At 59.5% G+C, this 16,016-nt stretch overlaps 2 protein-coding genes across 5 annotated transcripts; one reads left to right on the top strand and one right to left on the bottom strand.

The window, feature by feature from the left end:
- Positions 1 to 195: 195 nt before the first annotated feature.
- Positions 196 to 6,611, top strand: NTHL1 (nth like DNA glycosylase 1). 3 transcript variants are annotated; one of them, XM_008048704.2, is made up of 6 exons: positions 196 to 334; positions 1,262 to 1,500; positions 2,224 to 2,394; positions 3,303 to 3,462; positions 6,190 to 6,295; positions 6,386 to 6,611. In XM_008048704.2, exons 1-6 carry the CDS (start codon positions 196 to 198, stop codon positions 6,507 to 6,509), a joined length of 939 nt encoding a protein of 312 aa, XP_008046895.1. In that variant the 3' UTR covers positions 6,510 to 6,611. The 3 variants fall into 3 exon arrangements, with proteins under 3 accessions (XP_008046895.1, XP_021563538.1, XP_021563537.1); XM_021707862.1 differs by having other exon boundaries at positions 223 to 334; positions 2,221 to 2,394; XM_021707863.1 differs by lacking the exon at positions 2,224 to 2,394.
- A 1,593-nt stretch (positions 6,612 to 8,204) lies between these two features.
- On the bottom strand, positions 8,205 to 13,910 carry SLC9A3R2 (SLC9A3 regulator 2). Of its 2 annotated transcripts, none has more exons than XM_021707865.1 (6): positions 13,839 to 13,910; positions 11,162 to 11,341; positions 9,391 to 9,544; positions 9,269 to 9,312; positions 8,687 to 8,749; positions 8,205 to 8,418 (listed from the first exon to the last, which is right to left on the bottom strand). In XM_021707865.1, the coding sequence occupies exons 1-6, from the start codon at positions 13,908 to 13,910 to the stop codon at positions 8,293 to 8,295; spliced, it is 639 nt and encodes a 212-aa protein (XP_021563540.1). In that variant the 3' UTR covers positions 8,205 to 8,292. The 2 variants fall into 2 exon arrangements, with proteins under 2 accessions (XP_021563540.1, XP_021563539.1); XM_021707864.1 differs by having other exon boundaries at positions 8,205 to 8,451.
- Positions 13,911 to 16,016: the final 2,106 nt, after the last annotated feature.

Raw genomic sequence — 16,016 nt, forward strand, 5'->3', positions numbered from 1 at the left:
CGGGCCGCACCGACGCTGAGAAAGGTGCACACCCCCCGCCCGAAGCCGCCGCCGGAAGCGCGACCCGAACTTCCGGTAGCGGGACCGCGCGGAGGGCCGCCGCAGGGCTTTATGGGAGTCGTAGTTCTGGGCCGCCCTCTGTCGGAAAGGTGGCCACGCGTTGAGTCACGTGGCGGGGCCGCGTGAGCCGCCGGCATGTGTAGTCCGCAGAAGTCCGGCATGAACGCCTTGAGCATGAGGATGGTGACCCGAAGCGGGAGCCGGTGCCCTGGTGCCGGGCCGCGGAGGCATGGGGAGGACCCTGCGCCGCTCCAGAAGGGAGAAGCGGTTGCAGGTAGCGCCGTGCCCCTGTGGGATCTCGGGAGGAGAGGTGGGGTGGGGACTTGGGGGCTGCGGCACGCCATGGACCCGGCAGCCGCAGTCGGTTCCCTGGCCCACGTGCGACCGTGCGCCTTTCTCCCAGAGCCCGGGGTTCTCAGGGGCTGGATTTCCGCCCACCTGCCTCCTGAGCGAGAAAGCTCTTCACGTTCCCCCACGGCTGCCCAGGAGAGCCCACTTGCACCAGCCCTGTTCCCAGTGAACTCTGCTTCCTTCTCAGAGAGGCTGGGTGCCAGGAACACACCCAACCAGAAGTCTTCTCTCCAACTAGAGGATGCCTCTGAGAGAAAACAGGAAAGGGCATGGCACAGCCATTAAGGACCTGCTGCGTGCCAAGTTTGAGAGTCAGCAGTGAGCAAGACTGACGCCCCTGAACTTGTCCCGCTGGGACTTCTGCAGAATTGACCGTAGGGGGAGTCCCATAGGCGCCCAAGAACCTGAGGGATAGCCCAGACAAGGACAGAAGCTGGTGTGCTGGGGAACAGGCAGGTGATGACTGCCACGGTGGCAGGAACTTGGATGCCAGGAGTTAAAGTCCATTATGAGAGCAAAGGGAAGTCAATGAGGGATTTTAAAAAGGAAAGTGGCACAATTGGGCTTGAGTGTTGGAGAGTTGATGTAGAGGATATGTTGGGGACATCATGATGGAGACTACTGCTAGGGTCTCCTGGGTCTCCTGTGCTGACATGGACCTTGTAGGGGGCACAGGCATAAGAAAGGCTGACATGTCCCAGAGTGCAGAGGGTGGGATACCCCCAAGCAAAATAGATGATGGACAGTTGTTGCCTGAATGAGTGAGGGGTGAGCTGGCAGTTAGTGCAGCAAACCACACCTGCCTTCACCTGTGGCCCCCACTAGAGGGACTGAGTGGGACTTTTTGCAGAAGGAAAGCAAAGTCACAGGCCTGTGAAGCATCAGCGGAAAGCACGAAGACTATGTGTGGCCTATGAGGCTTCAGATGGTGAGAAGGACAAGAGGGCTGAGCCACTCAAGGAGCCAGTCTGGGAGCCCCAGGACTGGCAGCAGCAGCTGGCCAACATTCGCACCATGAGGAGCAGGAAGGATGCACCTGTGGATCAGCTGGGGGCTGAGCACTGCTATGACCCCAGTGCCTCCCCAAAGGTAGGCAGGGGCCCCAACTACCCAGATGCTCCCAGTCCAGCAAGACACTTGTTTCAGGCCTCTGGCAGGGGACAACCTGAGACCTGGTGGTTCTTGGCTGGCACCCTACCCTGCATGTAGCACCTTGAGAGGATGCACACCTGATGGCCCCAGAGTGTTACCTGCTTCATTATAGCCACGCAGCAGGTCGGGATACCTGTGGCTTAGGGCCTCGTGCTGTGCTTTCTGCTGGGCATCATACAGGCACAGCGTGGGCTTTCTGTAACAGGCGGGAGAGAGTTCTTTATGTTTCACTGGCCCGGCGCATGGGTCTTAGACCAATCTGAGTTCTAATCCCTATTTTGCTACCAGGTGACATGGGTAAATGTTTCTCTGAGTCTCAGTTTGCGTGTCTGTAAAATAGTGTTATCATTCATAAATCAATAACAATAACAGTAGTAGCCAGTGACTGTCAAATAATGTCAATGTGCCAGATACATTACTAAGTGCTATTGTAATTCATTTGAGCTTCACACTGATCCTGTGAGGCAGGTATTTTTATGTTGTAGGTGACAAACAGGCCCAAACCAGACCATCCACATACTGGTCTGGGTGTATAGAAAGCTGATGTCCCATATGTTGTCCAGGGTGACAAGTGAAAGCAGGTGGAGGACATTGGTGAGTCTGGCCCAGATTATCACCCAGGACCTGCCACCACCCTGCTCCCTGTCACTGTACAAGCAGGTGCGCCGGTACCAGGTGCTGCTCTCGCTAATGCTCTCCAGCCAGACCAAAGACCAGGTGACGGCAGGTGCCATGCAGCGGCTGCGAGCCCGGGGCCTGACGGTAGACAACATCCTGCAGACAGACGACAGCATGCTGGGCCAGCTCATCTACCCTGTGGGCTTCTGGAGGGTAAGCCTAGCCTATGGCAACCAGGGTTGGGGGTGGCACTGGCCCAGGGGAGACCAAAGGGGCACTGGGGTGCAGGAGGCAAGGGTCAGGCATCTCTAGCCATGGATGCCCTGGCGCCCCAATCCCAGACTAGCCTGTGTGGGGCTGGACCATGGGTCCAGTGCCTAGTCCCTAGAACTCCTTGGCCTTTCCTGTTCACATCCTCCCCTTCCTTCCTCTGCCTCTCCCGCCCTGCCCTTCCTCACCATCACCCAGGCTGCCTGCCCACCTTTCCCTTTGTTTACTCCAAGCCCTCCTGGAGTTCATCACCCCTTCTCCTCCAGAGCCTCCCACCCTCCAGGAGCCCCAGGGAGCTGCTCCCACACCCCACAGCACACTGGATGGTGTGTGGGCAGATCTCTTGAAAGCAGCTCAGTGGGTGGGGCTTCCCTTTGGCACTCGCGTGGGCTGCAGTTTGTTGGATGGGTTTTAAATAGCTCTCCACTCCAGCACAGGATGGGAACCACCCAGCTGACTTGGTGTGGGTGAGGGAGCTCCAGGCTCCAGCCTTCCTTCCTGAAGGCCCAGGTGCTACTGAGCTCAGCCCCTGGGAGTGTCTTGCTGGCTCGGCCTGGCTTGGCCTCTAGGGGTGGGGGGAAGACGGGGCAGGGGGACAAGAGCCAGACCCCACACGTGTCATTGACCTATGTGGGTAGGACACAGGGGTCCAGGCCTCTTTGGGGCCCTGCCAGAGGCTTCCCAGGACCTTCCTGCTGCCCTTGGCCCATTCCCACCTCCCGGGGGGTGGAGAGTGAGCAGGTGTCTCCACATATGTCCTGGGCAGGCAACTGTGGATCTCCCCAGGTCCTCTTCCTCCCAGGTCGGGCTACACCCTCCACCTCCAGGGTTGACTGACCCCCATCTTTCAGAACAAGGTGAAGTACATTAAGCAAACCAGCGCCATCCTGCAGCAGCGCTACGGTGGGGACATCCCAGCCTCTGTGGCAGAGCTGGTGGCACTGCCTGGTGTCGGGCCCAAGATGGCACACTTGGCTATGGCTGTGGCCTGGGGTACTGTGTCAGGCATTGGTGAGTGACACACACGTTGAGCGAGGGGTGACTCCTGGTTTGCTGCGGTTCCCCACACCCTGTGACCTGTGACCTGAACTCAGCTCAAAGAGTCAGAAAGGTGTTCCCAGCTCCAAGCTATGCCAGCTCACCCAGAGGTGGGTCCAGAGGCAGGAGCTCACATGTGCTGAGCACCTATTACGTGCTATGCTCTGTGAGAGACCCTGGAGCTAGACTCCATCTATGCTGTGTGTGGGAGAGAGCCGTTGAACAAAGACTTCCTCACCCATGTGGCATGCAGGCACTGCTGGAGCCTGGCCTGGCCTGGGGGCATTTGAGAAGGCTTCCCGAGGTCATAGGTCATATTTCAGCTAAGAGCTTGAGGGTGAGACAGGGTAGCCAGGCTAGGTGGAGGACGTGTGTGCCAGGCAGAAGGAACAGCACCTGTGTCGCAGAGAGGGCCAGGAGCAGAAAGTTCTGAAGTGAGAAGAGGACAGAGTAGGGAGGTGTGGAGAAGGCAGGAGGGCTGAAGAGGGAGGCCTGTCTCCTGGGCAGGGTGGGGCAGGAGAGGGTAGAGCTGGGGAGGACCTTCTCTGGAGTTCCCTCCCAGGAGTCCCCTCCCAGATCCGAGGTGCTGCTTCCTGGTGCCAGAGGCTCCTTAATAGTTGGGTGAAGATAGACTCCTGGGTTGGGGTGGGCTGCTTCCTTCTCAGCTTTGCCTGGAGAAGCTGGGATTCCGAGGCCACACACAGTAGGACCTAGCTAGCCCAGAAGCCAGGGCTTAACCACAGCCTCTGTGTGCCTTATCCCATGCTCCTTCGGGACTCCACAGAGGGTCTGGGCTGAGGTGCCTTCTAGCACTGCTTGGTGGGCAAGGGGGCAGCCGGAGACAGGGGTTTTGGTTCTTAGCTGGTGGCCACTCAGTGAGGCTGGAGAACAGAAACCCTCAAAGGGTCGGAGCCAGGCCAGGTAGGAGTGTGACAAGGCCTCCCCTTCCTTGACTCCCAGTGCCATCCACCCGCCAGCCTCTCCACAGATACTTGAGCTTATCTGGGCAGCTGTCCTCAGCTGCCCGTGTCCCTAGAGTGCTGCGTTGTGGTTAGATAGGTCTGTGGGGGAAGGGCCCCTGCCCACAGCTAAGCTGGGGGACAGTGCTTTGGGAGCAGCAGAAACAACAGACAGGAGTGTCAGTGTGTCACCCTCTCTGGTTATCTTTGGGTCCAACCACTCAGGATTGCCTCTTAGAGGGTTCCCAGAAAGAGAAGCCCTCTCACTTAAAAAGCCACAGCCTGCTGGGCACGGTGGCTCACACCTGTAATCCCAGCACTTTCGGAGGCTGGGGCAGGGGGATGGCTTGAGCCTAGGAGTTCATAACCAGCCTGAGCAACAAAGTGAGACCTCATCTCTACAAAAAAATATAAAAATAAGCCACACATGGTGTCATACGCTTGTAGTCCCAGCTGCTCAGTAGGCTGAGGCAGAAAGATTGCTCGAGTCCAGGAGTTCAAGGCTGCAGTGAGCCAAGATCATGCCACTGCACTCCAGCCTGAGGTACAGAATGAGAGACTGTCTCAAAAAAAAAAGCTAAAGCTATGGAATACAAAAGTTATTCCCTGCTGGGTAACCTCAGGCAAGGCACTTGGCCTCTCTGAGCTTCAGCCACAAGACAGGTGAGAGTCGCCCTCATTATCTGCACAGATGTGCGAGAAGCTCTCCTAGGCTTCTCACACAACATGACAAGGCCCTGGACTCAACTCCTGGGGACCCTTAGGACCCTGGGCACCGTGTTATAGAGGAGGAAACTGAGACTCAGGACCCCAAGGATGTGAGCCTTTGTGGTCTCCCTGCAGGACACCTTTTCCAGGCAGGCAGCAGTGAGGCGGAGGAGCTGATGCAGGAATTGTCTTTCTTTTTGGCAAACGCTAGGGTGGTAGCAGGGCTGGGACTGCCACTGGCTGGGGCAGCCAAGTGGGAGGAGGCCCAGGTGAGGGCCCCCAGGCTGAGCCCCTCAGACCGGCTGATGGTAGCAAGGAACAGAGCCCAGGTGGGCAACAGCTGCAGCAGGCCAGGCCATGCTCCTGCTCTGTCCCTGACAGCTGTGGTAGCAGGTGCCAGCTCTACAGGCTGTGCCCTCATGCTGGCCCACTGGGCAGAGCTCCTGCCACCCAGCATGGTATCCACAGCCAGTGCCTGAGCCAGAAGGGGCTTCAGGCCACAGGAGACAGAGCAGATATGCAAGTGGTCATCATACAGGTAAAGTTTAAGCCTCCCTTTCTCCCCCACTTTGCCTGGTTTGAGATCAGAGCCCTTATTGATGTTGTGCCCCCCCCAGTAAATCTCTTGGACAGGGTCTGGCTCCCAGCAAGTGCTCAACACAGGCTAGCGTCTCTGTTGTGGGAAGCAGAATGCACGGCAGAGCAGAGATATCGTTTCCCCCAACACTGCCTGGAGAGAGACCCATCCCTACATGCCCCCCCAAGCCTGCTGGGATGCTGAGCGAGAGACCTGAAGGGGGCTGCCCATGTCCCACTACAGGGCTCTGGCCCCTCCCCAGCAGGGGAAGGTTTGTGTTTCCTTGGGGTGGCCAAGGTGGCCACACTCAGACCCGCGGCAGGGCTGTGAAGTTCCAGTGCCTGCTCGGAGGTCCAGGAGTGGCAGGGGTGAGAGATTGGGGCTCTGGGCAGGGACAGTGTATGGTCTGGGCTGGTGGAATATGCCACCAGTTCACCCTGCCCCATCCCCAAGCAGCAGTGGACACACACGTGCACAGAATCGCCAATAGACTTGGGTGGACCAGGCGGGCCACCAAGTCCCCGGAGGAGACCCGTGCTGCCCTGGAGGCATGGCTGCCCAGGTGTGGGGGCGGGTGCCTGGGGAGGGGCAGGGCAGGCTGGGAGGCAGTGCCCACCTCTTCCTCGGCACTGACCCAGCCCCCACCCTGCAGGGAGTTGTGGAGTGAGATCAACGGACTCTTGGTGGGCTTCGGCCAGCAGACCTGTCAGCCTGTGCACCCCCGCTGCGGGGCCTGTCTCAACCAGGCCCTGTGCCCGGCCGCCCAGGGGCTCTGAGGGACGTGGTTGCTGGCCAGGGCTCTATTCTGGCCACTGTCTGCACAGTGCCTTTGCTGGGGAACCGCAGCCTGTTTAATAAAGCTTTGGGGTTGTTTGCAACTGGGGTCTGTCTGACTTCTGTCCCCGAGGGGGCAGGGACAGGCTGGGAGCCCTGTGGTGTGCGTGCGAGAACGTGACAATCTGTGCTGTGTACTGGGGGGTGGGGAGTGGGTGCGCGTGTACCTGGGAGGGAGGAAATGGTGACAGCCAGCTGCCGAAAGCCTGCAGCTGCTTGGGGACCCCGTCCCCTCACACCATCACCAGCCCTGCAGCTTCCCCACCTCGACACCATTTCCTGAACTTGTGCACCCTGAAAGCCTGGCCTCTACTGGGGTCCCACGCCCATGTTTACAGAGCTACCTGGGCTTGAAAGGGACACTGGGAATCCAGGCAGGGAGCCGCGGGGCATGAGGCTTGACTGTGTGAACCTGCTAAAGGTGGCAGAGTCACACTGGGCAGCGGGTAGCCCCTAGGGGTGTTGGGCCTGTGTGGCTTCCCAGGGGAGGTGAAGGGGGAAGGCTGGGTTCCACTGGGCAGAGGAGGTGGGCCTAGGCCCCAGGATGTGCCACAGAGAGTGGAGATGGGCAGGTCTTGGCCGTGTGGGAGACCCAGGTCTGTTGGAGGTGGCGGGGAGAAGGAGCTGAGGGCGGATGGATGCCATATTAAGGGCTGAGGAACAAGACCCTGTTTTCAGCAACTGAGTCTCAGACAGGGCTCCTCCAGAATAGCCCTCGTTCCTCTACTCCCCCCACCCCAACTGAAGGCTCAGAAGACAGAGGTGCCAAGGTCCAAGGCAAGGCCCGTTTATTCTGAGGGCGCGCATGCGCTATGGCTTACAAGGCAGACAGCAGTGTCGGTCAGTAGGTTCGGGCTCCAGAGGAAAGGGTGGAGTTGACAGGGTCTCGGGGGAGCGCGCCAGGTGGTGCAAGCCAGAGGCCCAGAAGCCTGGAGTCCTTCCTGGGTGCCATGACTGCACACCCCACTCCCTCGGCCTGGGGGCTACGGGGAGTGAGCTGCCTGTCCAGAGGCCACCCTCCTTGGGGGCATGGGGCCTCAGGCTCCTCAGGGGCGCCCAGGCCCTGCACCCTGGATGCCGGCAGGCCGCAGGCAGCAGGGGAGCTGGACGGCAAGGGGGTCGTGGCCTAGTGACCCCCACGTCAGGGACGAAGCAGTTCCTTCGTCCTCCCCAGCCTCACCTGAGTCCCCACAAACAACCTGGGCCGGGAAGTCCCTCGGACTCCCATGCAGGATGGCCCTGCAAGGGGGCAGGAGAGGAAATGGTTTGCACAGAAAAGTTTTGCTTTATTGCAATTATTTAGAGAGCATGTCCCAAAGGGGTGGGGGAGGGGCTCTGGTATTAAGTGGAAACGTGTGGAGCTGGAGATCTTTTTGGAAAAAAGACAAAAACCCAAATTCCTTTCTCAGCAGGCCCCAGCGAGCAGCAAAGGCCCTCACTCAGGGGTCGCCCTGCCCGCCCCTCCTCCCTCCCTCTCCCTCCTTCCTTCCTCTCTCTCTCTCTGTCTCTCCCCCTCTGTCTCACCCTTTCTCTGCCCCACTCTCACAACTCTGGGTCTCTCTCTCCCCCCCTGTCTTGCTGCAACAGACCCAGCACCCTGTGGGTAGCAGCAAAATGGGGACTCGGGCTGGTGTCTGGGCAGCGGGGGACCACCTCAGTCCACTCAGGCTTGAGGAGTTCTGGGCAGCTGAGGTCCGGGGGCCAAGAGAACAGGCAGGGAGGGGCTCAGAAGTTGCTGAAGATCTCACGCTTCCGGTTCCAGTCCATCTGTGGCGCCCGCTTGTTGACCCGTGTGGCTCGAACCTTCTCCTTGGCTTCAGCTGCTGTGGGGCTCAGGTGTAGGCCGCTCTCCTGGAAGGGGTCCCGCTTCCAGGCACTGCCGTCCTTAGGGTGAGCGAGGTGAGCAGGGTGCCAAGTGAGTCCAGATCCAAGCCCCAGATGTGGGCCCTTCCCAGGGAACTCACACCAGGGGCTGCTTAGGGCTGGGGCAGTGGGCTCAGGAGGGCTTCCTGGAAGAGGTGACCCCACTGCCCAAGCTGATATCTCCCCAGACGTCCTCACCCCCAAGATCTCTGGCACCCCTCTGTGTGAACACAGTAGAAGGGGAGGGCACCCATACCTCAATGTCCTTGTCAGAGCCTGGCAGGTCACTTCGGGAGGAGCACACAGAGCCACCATTGAGCTGGGAAACCAATAGCAAGTTGTGGCTTCAGGGCCCTCCAGGGAGCCACATACGTAAGACACGCACCTGCTCACATAATGCACACAGGCACCCACAGCCACATCTGTTTCTCCATGCAGCCATGGGCACCATGCCTCTAGTGCACTCGGGGTCCAGAGCAGGACACAGGGCACCCAGCAGGGGGCAGGGAGGCAGTATGAATCCAGGAATCACCTGCGTGAGTGACACCTGGGGTGAGGCCAGGGACGACTCCCTGAGGCAGACACTGAAGAGTGACTCATTACCCGGTGGGGTCAGGGAGGGGGACGGGGTAGCAGCCCCACCAGAGGCTCCCGTGTGGCTGGAGTATGGCACTGACCACGATGGGATCCACAGTGGGCACTAAAGCCAGGGTGACCAGCTGGCATTGGGTGTCACAACTGCAGCTTCTCAAGGACAGGGGTCTCTGGGAAGGAGGCATCTGTCAGGCCTGGGGACCCGCAAAGGTTCTCCTGCAGGCTCCTGGGCCCACTCTCTCACCTGGGCAGGGCTGGTCCCATTGGTGACAGGTAACAGCAGGACACCTATGAGTAGGGACAGGGTGTCATTGGCTGTCCTGCCCCCACATAGCACCCAGCCTGTACCCAGGGTCTGCAGCCCACCTTCCACGTGCTCTGCAGTGGGCGTGATCCGTAGCTGCTTGAAGTGCTCATCAGTCTCTGGGTCCACCACCAGTAGCCGGGCCTCATCCTCTTGTGCCTTGATGCTGGCAACGACCTCAGCGTGGCGCAGCCCCTCCACGTTCTGCCCATTTACCTGCCACCACCAGCATGGGGTCAAGTGTTGCCAAGGGTCCGGCCAGCCCCCAACACTGCTGGGCCAGGTGTGGCATCAAATATTCATCAAAGCTGCCACCAGCCCAGGCAGCAAGAGGAGTGTCAGCTCAGGTTCCCAGTGTCTCCTCCTCCCAGCAAGGACCTGGGGCCTGGATGCACACACGCACAGGACACGAGCACCAACAGGCTGGAAGCACAGACACAGGACGCAGGCACACAGGATACAGGCATAAATACAGGTTGCAGGCACAGACACAGAGACACAGGCACAGAACACAGAATGCAGACGCAGGACGCAGGCACAGACGCACGGGACATAGGCAAAGAAAGGGATGGGGGCACAGACACAGGACGCAGGCACATGCAGGTCGCGGGTGCGCGCACACAGGACACAGACACGGGGACACAGGATGCAGACACACAGTGGATGCAAGCACTCACAGGCACAGACACACAGGTACACACTGGACACAGGCACACACACAGGACACAGGCACAGACACACACTGGACGCGGGCACAGGCACTGACACCCAGAACGCAGACACACAGGATGCAGGCACAGACACCCAAGACGCAAACACACAGGACGCAGGCACACACTGGATGCAGGCGCACGCATGCACACACACACAGGACGCAGGCAAAGACACACAACACAGAGGCACAAACACCCAGGATGCAGGCACAGACACACAGGATACAGACATACAACACAGGCACAGGCACACACGGGACGCAGGTACACAAACAGAATGCAGACACACATAGGACACAGGCACACACACACAGGATGCAGGAACATACAGGACACAAGCACAGATATGGGGCACAGACACATGCACAAACATACAAAAGACACAGGCACAGACACACAGGACACAGATGTAGATACAGGATGCATGCACAGACACTCAGGATACAGACACACAGGATACAGACACACACAGTACACAGGCACAGACACAGGACACATGCACACCAGATGCAGGCGCACACACACACACACACACACACACACACACACACACACAGGATGCAGGCACAGGCACACACAGGCACAGACACCCAGGACGCAGACGCAGGACACAGACACAGACACACGGGATGCAGACACACACAGGATGCGGGTACAGACACACAGGACACAGACATACGACACAGGCACAGGCACACACAGGATACAGGCACACACACAAAGAATGCAGACACACATAGGACGCAGGCACACACACACAGGATGCAGGAACATACAGGACACAGACACAGGACACAAGCACAGACATGGGGATATAGGTATAGACACACACACAGACACAGACATACACAACACACAGGCACAGATACACAGGACACAGGCACAGACACATGGGAACATGGGCACAGACACACAGGCACACGGGATGCAGGTACACACATACAGGACACGGACACACAAGGGGACATGGATACACGACATGGACACACATGGGGACATGGACACAGACACACTTGGGGCATAGGCACAGGCATGGAGTGATGGGCACATGTGTGCACACAGGGACATGGGAACAGACACACATGGCCCCCCAGCACCCCTGAAGCCTCAGGGCAGCTACCTCAATGAGTCTGTCCTGGGCACGGAGTCCAGAGTGGGCAGCAGGTGAGCCCGGGTCCACGGAGCGGATATACTGGCCAGGCCGGGACTTGTCACTGTGCAGGTTGAACCCATAGCCCTGAGGTCCCTTCCGCAGGTGGCAGAGCCGAGGGCGCAGCTCCCTCTGTGGCCCGCTGACATCCTGCGGGCATGAGGCGGGCTCAGGTTCTGGCTCCAGCCCCTACCCTGAGGTCACTCACTAGTGACTGCCTCCGCAGGGTGGGCCCTGGGGGGGTCGCAAAGGCTGCAGGTGACAGAGCTCCAGCTGTGGGAACTTGTACAAGCCTGCTTCCAAACCCGAAACCCTCTCCTGATGGAACCAGCTGTTGTACATGATTGCTGGGAGAATCCCCCGGGCTCAAAGTCAGCGCTGTGCAGGCAGGGCTGGAGGACTGGCCAGGTGGGACAAGCTACCATCAGTCTATGGGGACGGCTGTCCTCAAGGGCCCGGCCCACGCACCCTCTTCCCTATGCTCCCAAGCGTGGAGCTCTTGGGCAGCAGTTTGTTTTCTCTCCAAGGGCCTCTGCCATGGCTGCCGTGCTGCTGCATTTGCTTTCACATTCCAGTAAAACCAACCACCCCGCCCCCACTAACCCAAAGAAGGGGCTGGAGCAGGAGCCCAGTGAGAGGGCCTGGCCCGCCCTCTGCCCAGAACGGACACAGAGCCCCCGTGGTGCCTCGAGGGACCCTGCCACCATCCCAGGGCCCTGCCTTACTTTACCTCTGGCATCCTGCAACAGGCTCTGGACCGGGGGCCATGCAGACAGGCCCAGGCCTGATGACCTCCGCCCACCAGAGGTCCAGCAGCGGTTGGGCTGCAGTGTTGAGTGGCCAGCGGCGGCTGGTGCTCAACTAAACATGGCGGTGGCCAGAGTGAGCGGTCGGGTGGCAGCTCGGGTTTCCTGGGAGCACCTGGGGCGTGTGCAGGCAGTCTACAGGCAGGGGTGCTGACCAGGGCTCCTTCCTCACCTCCCATCTCCCTGTGGGTCTCTGAGGGATCTCGGGCCAGGCCAGGGTGACACAGAGGGAGGGTTCCTCAGATCTCAGAACAGGTCTCAAGATCGCAGATGCATGGCCTCCTGCAGCCCAGACCACTCTGGCCACCCAGCCTTCAAGTTTACTCCATACCCCAGATTGAACTGGGAATGGACACATCAGTGGGCCACCTGGCCATGGGAGCTCTGGGAACAGACATGTCAGTGGGCGACCCAGTCGTGGGAGCAGGAGTCTTGCCCCACAGGGCAGGGCCTTGTCCCTGGGCCTGGGTCCTTCCTAGCAGTCTGGACCAGCCTCTTTCTGTCCAGCCTGGCCAGACACCTCACTGAGAGTCTCCTGCCAGCCCTCTGAACCCTCTCTTCATGGCCACCACATGGCCTCCATTATACCAGGAATTCCAGGGACAGGACTGCTGCTCCCCAGTCTTCCAGGGGCTCAGCTGGGCAGAGCAGCACATGGGAGACGGGAGTATGACATGGCCACAGGTCGGGCTCGGTGGCTCAGCCTGTAATCCCAGCACTTTGGGAGGCCAAGGCAAGTGGATTGCCTGAGCCTGCGGGTTCGAGACCAGCCCGGGCAACCTGGTGAGACCTCATCTCTACAATAAATTTTAAAAATAGCTGGGCGTGATAGCATACATCTGTGTTCCAGCTACTCGAAATGCTGATGCGGAAGGATCGCTGGAGCCCAGAAGATCGACGCTGGGGTGGCCGTGAGCGTGCGTGCCACTGTACTCCAGCCTGGGTAACAGAGTGAGACTCCAACTCAAAAAAAAAAAAAGACATGGCCATGCCTGGCCGTGGATAGGGGCCCAGGTGGCAAAGGCACATCACATGGCTACAGAAATAAGATGTCCAAGCACGCTTGAAAACATGCTACTGGGACACACACAGTCACACACACATGCAGACGGATGGCCCCACGGTGCCGGCCTCTGCAGCCCTTCCCACGCCCTGCTCAAAGGCCTGCAGGGCGGGGTCTCTCAAGGCCCCAGATGGGAAGAAGGATCTGGCAGAGCATCCGGGGCTACGAGGCCAGGCCGGGCCCCATCTGTGCTCCAGGGGCTACCCCAGCCATCCCTCTGCCTCAGTCCAGAACAACCACCTCTCACCACGCAAAGTGAGAGCTTCCTCCTAAAGCAGAGCATAAATCCCTCCCATTGTGAGCAGGGCCCAAGGGACGCCAGACCTGGCCCTAGACCCTCTGGCGGAGGGGTGCGATGCAGGGGGCCTGGGCTGCCTGCTGGCAGCCACGGGATGGGGTGGGGGTAGCAGGAGGCCCAGAGACAGGGAGGAGGTGGGGAGGGGCGCATTGCTCACATTCCTCTTCGGGCCTGGCTCCCAGAACACTTCCTGCCGCCTCCCGCCAGGCCTCTGGCTCCCACAGGCTCCCTGCAGGCAGCCACAGCAGAGTGGGGCAAGCTCTGATCCCCCAGCCATGCCTGTGGCCGGACAAAGAGGCCTGCATAGGGGTGCTCCAGGAGCCCCCCCAGATGGTGACTCACCATCCCTGGCAGAGAAAGGCCTCATTGTTTCTCGGGGTCCAGCCTGCTTACATCAAGGTCCAGAGTCCCCTCTTCCCACTTTGGGGGACTAAGCCAGTTGCTGGGTTCCTCCCAGCCCCACCCTGTCCCCCACCTGACCTGCATCAACCCTCGGGGTGGGCTCCGAGGAGGGGCTGGGGCAGGTGGCACAGCATTCCCGGAGCGCACCATGACAGGCCGGACAGAGATGGCAGACGATGGGCTTCTGGCTGGGGTGGCCTGAGCTCTCTGGCTGGCCCAGGCTGCCATCCTACTTATCTACCTCGCACTGTGGCCTAGGCTCCCTGGGGATGGGTGGGGACATGGGGGCTGAGTCACTTTGGGGAGCAGGCTGGTGACTGAGCCCACTCCCCTGTGGAGGCTCCAGCCTGGCGCCCCGCACCCAGCTGAGTTTCCGTCCCAAGAAAGGAAGGAAGGAAGCGGCTAGAAGGCCCTGCCCTACTCTAAGACCCAGGGACAGGGCTGGAGAAACAGAGAGGGATCCCAGCCCCAGAACATAAGACAGTCCTATGGCAGGGCAGCTTTTGGAGGACAAGAGCCAGGAGAGCCCCAGAGCCCCTCTTGGGGGCATTGCATCCTAGACATCTGCACAACTCTGTCACCCTCACTCTCACTCTGCCACGGGGGTGAAGGGCCCAGGGTCTGTCACCGCCTCCACGGCCCTGGTACTACTAAGCTGCTCCGTCTGTTTGGGGGCTGTCCCTGTCATCACCACTGAGATCAGCTATGCTGCAGCTGCAGCCCCCCCCAGCCTGGTGTGGCCCAGGGCTGAGTCACCACTGACTAGGCCTTCACAGCCCCCAGAGGAAGGGCTGACCACATTGGTGTCGTCCCCTGCCCCACCTTCCCCATCCCCAATCCAGGACAGAGGACACTGAAGCTCACAGAGGGCGAGCGTGTCCCTCTCCTCCCACGGGGCACCCAGGGGTGAGGCCTCTCCATCCAAAGCCAATAGCATACATCCCTTCCTGGGGCTGCCCCTGCCACCAACGCCCTGCTGGAGCACACCCCACAGGGTGAGCACTGCCCTCCCAGCTCCCTGACAGCCGGTGCTCCCTGCACCCAGCCTGAGGGGAGACGGGATTGAAGCCTGGTTTGTGGAGGTCAGACAAGGCCTGGCTCTTCCTTTCCATGCTGTAAGCTCAGTTAATGAAACTTTGGGTCTCTGGCCAGGAGGGAGGAGGGAGGTCCTGTCCCTTAGGTGTCCCCTGACCTCGTGGAGACTCTCTCCCCAGGCCAGCCTCATCCAGAGAGACTAGGCCCCCCTTTGTTCCTCTAAAAATACGCCCAGAGGAAGCCCCCTCCTGGGACTTCCTACAGTCCCCAGCCTGAAATAGCAAAAAGGGGGAAGGTCCCACCCAAGGACAAGGTGCCTGGTCACCCCACCCTCCAGATAAGGCCTGAGGGCGGATTTTTCCACAGGAAGGTGACACTGCATTGCATCTGAATCAATGGACAAATGCCTGGGGCAAGGGGGAACTTCCTCCTGGGGTTGTGATGGGAGCCCTGGAAGGAGAGAGACTCAACCCTCGACCTGGGGACCATAGCAGCACCAGCTAGCCACCAGTCCATGGCTGGGCACCTGCATGGCCCTTCCCACCCCTGTGGCCTGCCCGCAAGTCCCAGAAACAAAGACTGTCTCACAGGTTCCCACGACCAGGCTTTCACCCAGGTTGGGCTTCCCACCCGGAATACCACCTCCCAGCCAAGGCAGGCCCCATGAGGCTCAGCTCACAGGCACAGTCAGCAACGTAGGGGATGTCTAGGAAAGGGAAAAATTAGACATCCAGGTCTCCTGCATACCCAGAAACTTCAGCTCGGACACTGCCACCACCCTAGGCCAGTGGTTTTCAACGTGGGATTTGGAGAACCACTGGACTCAAATTCCCTAAAAGGATTTCTTCTTCTTTTTTTTTTAGTCAGTTTTACTCTGTCACCCAGGCTGGAGTGCAGTGGCATGCTAACGGCCACTGCAGCCTTGACCTGCTGGGCCCGGCAAAGGGATTTCTTAAAAAAAAGAAGAGGGCTGGGCACCGTGGCTCACGCCTATAATCCCAGCACTTTGGGAGGCAGAGGCAAGAGGATTGCCTGAGCTCAGGGGTTCCAGACCAGCCTGAGCAACTTGGTGAGACCTTGTCTCTACAATAAATCAAAAAATTAGCTGGGCATGGTAGTGCACAGCTGTGGTTCCAGCTACTTGGAAGGCTGAGGCAGAAGGATCATCTGAGCCCAGCAAGTTGAGTCAGTGACATCCTGACTCAAAAATAAATAAATAAG

This window comes from Carlito syrichta, unplaced genomic scaffold (assembly GCF_000164805.1).
Source record: "Carlito syrichta isolate Samal-C Ts95f unplaced genomic scaffold, Tarsius_syrichta-2.0.1 Scaffold126536, whole genome shotgun sequence".
NCBI classification, from domain to species: domain Eukaryota; kingdom Metazoa; phylum Chordata; class Mammalia; order Primates; family Tarsiidae; genus Carlito; species Carlito syrichta.